This window comes from Homarus americanus, unplaced genomic scaffold (genome assembly GCF_018991925.1).
Source record: "Homarus americanus isolate GMGI-L3 unplaced genomic scaffold, GMGI_Hamer_2.0 scaffold36271, whole genome shotgun sequence".
Taxonomy (NCBI): Eukaryota; Metazoa; Arthropoda; class Malacostraca; order Decapoda; family Nephropidae; genus Homarus; species Homarus americanus.
In genome coordinates this window covers 1-9463 of record NW_024745632.1, presented here as the reverse complement: position 1 = coordinate 9463, position 9463 = coordinate 1, and the positions used below count along the sequence as shown (strand labels likewise).

The following is a 9463-nucleotide window of genomic DNA, read 5'->3' as shown; positions in this document are numbered from 1 at the left end:
CTACATATAACTCCAATCATCATCACTACATATAACACCATCCATCATTACTACATATAACACCGTCCATCATCACTACATATGACACCAATCATCATCACTACATATAACACCATCCATCATCACTACATATAACACCACCCATCATCACTACATATAACACCATCCATTATCACTACATATAACACCATCCATCATCACTACATATAACACCAATCATCATCACTACATATAACACCATCCATCATCACTACATATAACACCAATCATCATCACTACATATAACACCAATCATCATCACTACATATAACACCATCCATCATCACTACATATAACACCAATCATCATCACTACATATAACACCAATCATCATCACTACATATAACACCACCATCATCACTACATATAACACCATCCATCATCACTACATATAACACCATCCATCATCACTACATATAACACCAATCATCATCACTACATATAACACCATCCATCATCACTACATATAACACCATCCATCATCACTACATATAACACCAATCATCATCACTACATATAACACCATCCATCATCACTACATATAACACCAATCATCATCACTACATATAACACCAATCATCATCACTACATATAACACCAATCATCTTCACTACATACACACCATCCATCATCTACATATAACACCAATCATCATCACTACATATAACACCAATCATCATCACTACATATAACACCACCCATCATCACTACATATAACACCATCCATCATCACTACATATAACACCATCCATCATCACTACATATAACACCAATCATCATCACTACATATAACACCATCCATCATCACTACATATAACACCAATCATCATCACTACATATAACACCAACCATCATCACTACATATAACACCATCCATCATCACTACATATAACACCATCCATCATCACTACATATAACACCAATCATCATCACTACATATAACACCAATCATCCTCACTACATATAACACCATCCATCATCACTACATATAACACCATCCATCATCACTACATATACTTCCAATCATCATCACTACATATAACACCATCCACCATCACTACATATAACACCATCCATCATCACTACATATAACACCATCCATCATCACTACATATAACACCATCCATCATCACTGCATATAACACCAATCATCATCACTACATATAACACCATCCATCATCACTACATATAACACCATCCACCATCACTACATATAACACCATCCACCATCACTACATATAACACCAATCATCATCACTACATACACCATCCATCATCACTACATATAACACCATCCATCATCACCACAGACATACTTCTTTGTTTTATATAGATTAGATGGGTCAAATTTACTTCTCTGACTCCCATAAGTATTTAGATTTTTAGACTCAAGATGAGTTATTAAATGCTGTTAAAAAAGGAAAATCTACAGCACCAGGTGAAGACTGTGTGACTTAGGAAATTTGGAACTGCTTAGTTAGTATGGAAAATAGTCCATTATTAGATTTATTCAACATGAGCTATACAGAGGGTAGATTACCAACAGAATGGAAGAAAGTGATAGTTATCCCTGTCCCTAAGGCAACTGGTGGATACAGGCCAGTGTCTTTAACATTTTGTTTTTGCAAGATGATGGAGAGAATATTATTACATAGGCTTATATATATTGTGGGGGAAAATCTATCTTGTAATTTATTTGGTTTTTTGGAAGGGAAATGTACTTCAGACTGTGTTATAAAATGATTATCAAATGATGCAGACAGATGTAGAGTTTTTGTGGATTTACAAGGAGCATCTGATAAAGCTCACAGTGAAGTAGTTATGAATGAACTGGCTGCTCTAGGGGTATCAGGGGAGTTGTTACACTGGATAGGTGACTACTTGCATGGAAGGAGAGCCTGTGTATGGTATCAGGAATGTTTGTCTGAGGAAAGAGCACTTGAACTAGGGGGAGTATTGAGCCCAATGTTATTTAATGTGTTAATGAACAAGATAGCCTGACACAAATATCCCACAGGAGTTGTGACCATCATTTATGCAGATGACATCATATTTCAAGGAAACTCTGTCAAAAATTTGCAGATTGCATTAAATAATTTTTGTGTTCTTTCTCAAAAGATGGGCTTAGTTATCAATGAAGAAAAAACCAAGTGTGAATGTAAAGGAAGAGGAACTGAATCCGTTTTTCTAAATGGAAATTTTTTTGAGAAAGTGTCAATGTATAAATATTTAGGAATATATATTGGCTTTACTAGTGAAAGTAAAGAGGCAGAAATACATCATGTCCTCACTCAATGTAGAGCAAGATTACAGCCCTTGAAGGCTCTAGCATGTTGTGGTAAAGGTGCTGGGGTACCCATACTGAGAATGATGTATATTTCTACCATCAGATCACTTATAGACTATGTCCTCTCATGTACTGCTGAAGGAAGGCTACAGGAGCTTGAGATCATGCAAAATGAAGCAATGAGAATAATTTTAGGGTGTCAAAAGGATGCAATGATTGAGATAATGAAAATGGAACTATGGTTACAGAGCATTTCACAGAGGATCAATGAAATTAATACAGTTGCAGCAGTTCGATTAATGAGAGGGAACAGTGGGGGTAAATTTGACAAGATATAAATGATGGTTTAAAAGGTAAACGGACCTTCTGTAGGCAAGGCAAGGGAGGATGCATGAATGGATTAGTAAATATTATTAACAAATGTAATCTGGCAGACTGGTGTACAGCTGTTCAGAAGAGTTGTAAGAATCCACCCTGGGAAGATCGAGAAGTAGAGTTAGACATAGTGCCTCTCACAATGAAGAAATTATTACATGAACCAGGACAGTTAAGGGCTTTATATGGGAATAAGATTAGTAATTTGCCTAAAATAAACACATTGCATGTATATTGTGACGGTTCAGTTATGTCAAGTGGCAGGGCAGGGTGCGGGATCCTTATTAGACAGTACACAGAACAAGGGAATGATGACATCAAAATTGGACTTCGGTTGAGCAGTTTTATTTCATCAACACAAGCTGAGTTATATGCAATCTTAGTAGGATTGGAAAATGTTGTAAATGTGTATAAAGATGCATATTTTTTTGTTGATAGTAGGGCAGCTTTGGATTCTTTGAACAGTGGGAGTCCAGTCTTTGAACACATTATTGGTTCATGTAGAAAATTAGTAAATACAATAAGGAAAAATGGCCATAATGTTCAATTTGTATGGGTCCCTTCACATGTGGGGATTGGTCTTAATGAAGCAGTAGATATAATAGCAAAAAGAGCCACGGAAAAGGCCGAGATCGACATAATATGTACTAAAACCTTGAAACAATTAAGGAGCAAATTACGGAAAATACAATCAATAGAAGATAATTTCAAAAGGAATGAAATATACGAGAAAAGTGAAACAATGAAACATTACCATCATGTTCTCATGAACACAAAATTTACATATGGGAAAGATGGGAGTAGGTGGAAAGATTCAGTGTATATGAGGTTAAGATTAGGATATAAATATTATTGGGAACTTGGAGCTGAGAGAAGTGAACAGGATAAAGAATGTAGAGTTTGTAGAACACCCAGATCCCATACCCTGCCACATTATATACTGGAATGCCCATTGCTTAATGTATATAGAAATGCCCATATAAATAATGTCCCCATGCAAATAGAGTGGATGTATAAAAATAGGAAAATAGATGATATATTAAAGAAATATAGAAATTTTTCATCTAGAATATAACTATGTATGTATATAACTGATTATATGAAATATTAGGGATTTATGTGAGACCTGAGAGGGACATTCCTGGATTGGGGTGGGGATGACTTATGTCACTTCATCCCTTTGAGATGTACTAATGTTTTTTGTATCTCAATAAACGTATCAATCAATCTGTACCTAGACATGCAGACTAGATTTTTCTGATGGCTTGTGATGAGTTAGGAACGATTTAGACCTTCAATCCTATCATAAATAACTAGTTTTCTCAGTCACGTGATGTTTTAGCAACTTTAACCCTTATTTTGTAGAGTTTTGGTCCCAATTTATTTAAAAATATAATTAACATCGTGAATTTAAGCGTTTTCCTTACCCATTGATCTGCCATCTTATGAAAAAAAGTCCAAGGTTGTGCTGTTGAAGGTTTGAGTTAGGGGAATGTTGAAGTCAGGCGGACAAGGAATCGGATGCAAGGTTTACCTGTCGTTTGAGTTTTGTTTTTCGTTTCGTTCAGATACGCTGTGGGAAGGTGAGAGATAGTGTGTGCTTTATAGCTTGGGGCCTAAAATTTTTTCTTCAACTGATGATTTCTCGGAATTCTCGGAGGAGGTGTGGTAGTGATGGCCGGTCAGTGCGGCGCTTGGTCATGGCCTTCTTGGCGAGTTTTGTGACCTCTGGATGGTCCCCTGGGGCCTCCTTGATCAATTCCATCAGGACAAACCCGAAAGAATATGTATCTGAATTCTTGGTGGTCCTAAACCCACGGCAGACTTCAGGGGCCATCCAGGGGAAGTCCTCGTGTAGGCAATCAGCGCTGACTTTACAAGACTTACCGATCTCACAGGCCAGACCGAGGTCAATGAGGCTGACCTCTGGCCGGGATGAGGGCCCTTGGATCATTATGTTATCCTCCTTGATGTCATTGTGTGCTAGACCTTTCGTGTTCATCTCAAGGATTTTCTCACCAAGGAGGAGCCCCAGTTGTATAAGGTCATATTGGCAGATCAGGTTATCTTCAGAGAGAAGGTGGTTGAGTGTGAGCTTACCCCTGAAGGACTGGAGGATCGCTGGAGGTTTTGGACAGTACCCAAGTACCTTAGGAATCCCCCCAGCACCATCGAGGGCATACATCTTGGCAGCCTCATCCTTGAAGAATTTTTTGGCTGATGGTGACACTGCCTTTTTCAAAACAGCTACATCATTTCCCCACTTGACAAGGTAAGCAATTGCGTGCGCTCCCTCCCCAAGAATTTCCGCGCCGTCTTGTAGGAGGTCAGTCACGTCCTCAGGGACAAGCTCACACACCCAATCTTGGAAGTTTTCTGTTTTTCGGCAAGCCATTTTTAATTATCTGTATCGACTCAGCCTTCTCCAGGACATCAAATTATTATTTGGGGGTTAGATGCGTTTTTGAGGCGCTGAAGTGATAGTTGTTGTGCAATGAAGTGAAGAGGTGCCTTATAGTGTAGTGAAGAGGTGCCTCATAGTGTAGTGAAGATGTGTAGTGAAGATGTGCCTCATAGTGTAGTGAAGTAGGTGTAGTGAAGATGTGCCTGATAGTGTAGTGAAGAGGTGCCTAAAAGTGTAGTGAAGATGTGTAGTGAAGATGTGCCTGATAGTGTAGTGAAGTAGTTGTAGTGAAGATGTGCCTGATAGTGTAGTGAAGTAGTTGTAGTGAAGATGTGCCTGATAGTGTAGTGAAGTAGTTGTAGTGAAGATGTGCCTGATAGTGTAGTGAAGTAGTTGTAGTGAAGATGTGCCTGATAGTGTAGTGAAGTAGTTGTAGTGAAGATGTGCCTGATAGTGTAGTGAAGTAGTTGTAGTGAAGATGTGCCTGATAGTGTAGTGAAGTAGTTGTAGTGAAGATGTGCCTGATAGTGTAGTGAAGTAGTTGTAGTGAAGATGTGCCTGATAGTGTAGTGAAGTAGTTGTAGTGAAGATGTGCCTGATAGTGTAGTGAAGTAGTTGTAGTGAAGATGTGCTTGATAGTGTAGTGAAGTAGTTGTAGTGAAGATGTGCCTCATAGTGTAGTGAAGATGTGCCTAATAGTGTTTTTTTTTTTTTTACGGGGATTAGCCCACCAGGACACAGGTCACTGACCCACATCAGGGCCTGGGGGGCGAAAATGTAATAATAATAATAATAATAATAATAATAATAATAATAATAATAATAATAATAATAATAATAATATTAATAATAAAGAACTATAAATACAAAAATGAACAAAAAAGATCAAAAGTGAGAAACAATATATGTATGTTGTATTGTCAAAGTAAGAGAAACAACTGAGACCCTGCAATTGTGTGAAAATGAAGAAGAAAGTCAGATTATCAACCTAGGACTTGGTCACATATGGCAGCAGGGTCTACCATTAGACAACACATTATGCTGCCAATATCTTCCCAGGCGGTAGTACCTCCCTGTTTGGTAACTGCCTACTACCTACTACCTGTAATGAAGTAGTTGTAGTGAAGATGTGCCTAATACACCTTTTCACATATCCGTCGAGACATTGTTTCATAACTATTTGACAAATTTCATAACCGAATGACACAACACATATCGAATGACAATCTAAAATAACTGTTGGTGGTCTGTCATTCTCCAATTGTTACATTCTCAAACTCTATGTAGACTGTCGGTTTATTGTTCACGGCTGTCAACTTCATAACTTACGTCAATTACTTCTGTCAGCATGAACCAACAGTTATTTTAGAGTGTCATTCGATATGTGTTCTGTCATTCGGTTATGGAACAATGTCTCGACGGATATGATGAAAAGGTGTATTTTCATTATTTCGTCACTATTTCATCTCTTATCGTCATTTATCGTGACATCGTACTATTTCGTCACTTATCGTACTATTTCGTCACTTATCGTCAGTATTTCGTCCTTTATCATCAAATATCGTCACTATTTCGTCACATATCATCAATAATCGTAACTAATCGCCACTATATCGTCACATATCATCAATTATCGTCACTAATCGCCACTTTTCGTCACTTATCAATTATCGTCACTATTTCGTCACCACTCGTCACTTTTTCGTCACTTAGGGATACTTTTAGAAACGTATGGAAAATATCTTATCTCTTTTTGAATGATGGTGTGTGTGTGTGTGTGATAGGCAGAGAAAGAGAGTGAGAGAGAGTTCTTCTTCTTCTTCTTCTTCTTCTTCTTCTTCTTCTTCTTCTTCTTCTTCTTCTTCTTCGCCTCCTCCTCCTCCTCCTTAACCCCTCCTCTCTTCTCTGGTAACCCCTCCTCCGCCTCCTCGACAAATCCGTTTTCTCTAATAAATTAATTGAGGAACAAAGAAAACGTTTATTTATGGGTAACTACAGTATACACCCCTACAGTATACACCCCGACAGTATACACCCCTACAGTATACACCCCTACAGTCTACACCACTACAGTATACACCCCTACAGTATACACCACTACAGTATACACCACTACAGTATACACCACTACAGTATACACCCCTACAGTATACACCACTACAGTATACACCACTACAGTATACACCACTACAGTATACACCACTACACTATACACCCCTACAGTCTACACCCCTACAGTATACACCACTACAGTATACACCCCTACAGTATACACCCCTACAGTATACACCACTACAGTATACACCACTACAGTATACACCACTACAGTATACACCCTACGGTATACACCACTACGGTATACACCCTACAGGTATACACCACTAGAGTATACACCACTACAGTATACCCCTACAGTATACACCCCTACAGTATACCACTAGGGTATACACCACTACAGTATACACCTAGTATACCCTACAGTATACACCCCTACAGTATACACCCATACAGTATACACCACTACAGTATACACCCCTACAGTATACACCACTACAGTATACACCACTACAGTATACACCACTACAGTATACACCACTACAGTATACACCCCTACAGTATACACCCCTACAGTATACACCCCTACAGCATACACCCCTACAGTATACACCCCTACAGTATACACCACTACAGTATACACCACTACAGTATACACCACTACAGTATACACCACTACAGTATACACCCGTACAGTATACACCACTACAGTATACACCCCTACAGTCTACACCCCTACAGTATACACCACTACAGTATACACCCCTACAGTATACACCCCTACAGTATACACCTACGGTATACTACCACTACGGTATACACCACTACAGTATACACACTACAATTATACACCCCTACAGTATACACCCCTGAGTATGCACCTACAGGTATACACCACTACAGTATATACACCCCACAGTATACACCACTACTGTATACACCACTACAGTATACACCCCACAGTATACACTTACAGTATACACCCTAGAGTATACACCCCTACAGTATACACCCCTACAGTATACACCACTACAGTATACACCCCTACAGTATACACCACTACAGTATACACCACTACAGTATACACCCCTACAGTATACACCCCTACAGTATACACCCCTACAGTATACACCCCTACAGTATACACCACTACAATATACACCACTACAGTATCCACCACTACAGTATACACCCCAGTCTACACCCTACAGTATACACCACTACAGTACATACACCCTACAGTATACACCCTACAGTACATACACCCTACAGTATACCTCACTACGGTAATTGCTGGCAATGACCTAGCCAAACCCTAGGATTAAATGACCTTGTTCTTGTGTGATGGTGGTGAGTGGTGGTAGTGGTGGTAGTGGTGGTAGTAGTGGTGGTAGTAGTGGTGGTAGTGGTGGTGGTAGTAGTGGTGGTGGTAGTGGTGGTAGTAGTGGTGGTAGTAGTGGTAGAGGTGGTGGTGGTAGTGGTGGTAGTGGTGGTGGTAGTAGTGGCAGGGTTGGAAAAAATCATAATTTAAAAAAAAATCGATTTATTTGATTTAAATCGGATTTTTTAATTTAAATCGTATTTTTTTTATTTTTTTACTAATTGCATCAAAATATTATTTTTAAACCATAAAATATTATTTTTCAACCAAAGTTTATTCAGGATAATAAACAGAAACTTGGCATTAAGATATTTATGCAGTAGATGTACCAATGGGATGTAACACAATAATATTCTTATTTTGTAAAAGAAATAATACTGGTAACAAGTTTATTTTGTTACATTTGTAGGATTATAGTGTATTAAGAATTACCGGTAATAACTTCAAGTCAACACAATATTCTCATTCTGTAAACAACAAATATAGTTCAAAACATTTAAATTAGCTTAGTTGAACATTGAAATGCTTATGTACTGTGACAAGCTTAGATGCCTTTTCCTGTCCTAGGCGATTTCTTACCATTGAGTACAAATCCATATGTGGAAAAAATTCTCTCGACCCCTGCTGATGATGCAACAGCTGTAAATAATTGCCTAGGAACATCCATTGCATTTTCTGTCATATCATTGGCCAAATACTGCCACCAAGCAAGGGGTGAGAGAGATTTTACAACATCTTTACCAAAATAGACGTCTTTAAATGGTGCACTTCTTCCATGGAAGGACATTAATGTTGAAAGGAAATGTGGAAGAGACTCGCACACATACTGTTCTGCAATGTCTCGCTGCTCAGGAGTCAGATGTCTGCCCTGATACCTTGGATCTCTCACATTAGCCAGAAAATGGGCAGGTGTCAATGCTAC

At 38.5% G+C, this 9463-nt stretch overlaps 1 protein-coding gene across 1 annotated transcript; it reads right to left on the bottom strand.

The window, feature by feature from the left end:
- Positions 1–4331: 4331 nt before the first annotated feature.
- Positions 4332–5096, bottom strand: LOC121878718 (probable inactive receptor kinase At1g48480). The gene has a single exon (XM_042385064.1). The coding sequence runs from the start codon at positions 5094–5096 to the stop codon at positions 4332–4334; it is 765 nt and encodes a 254-aa protein (XP_042240998.1).
- Between the last annotated feature and the right edge of the window lie 4367 nt (positions 5097–9463).

Bases quoted from the DNA above. Each gene is read 5' to 3' on its own strand.
- LOC121878718 (XM_042385064.1), bottom strand. From the start codon at position 5,096: ATGGCTTGCCGAAAAACAGAAAACTTCCAAGATTGGGTGTGTGAGCTT.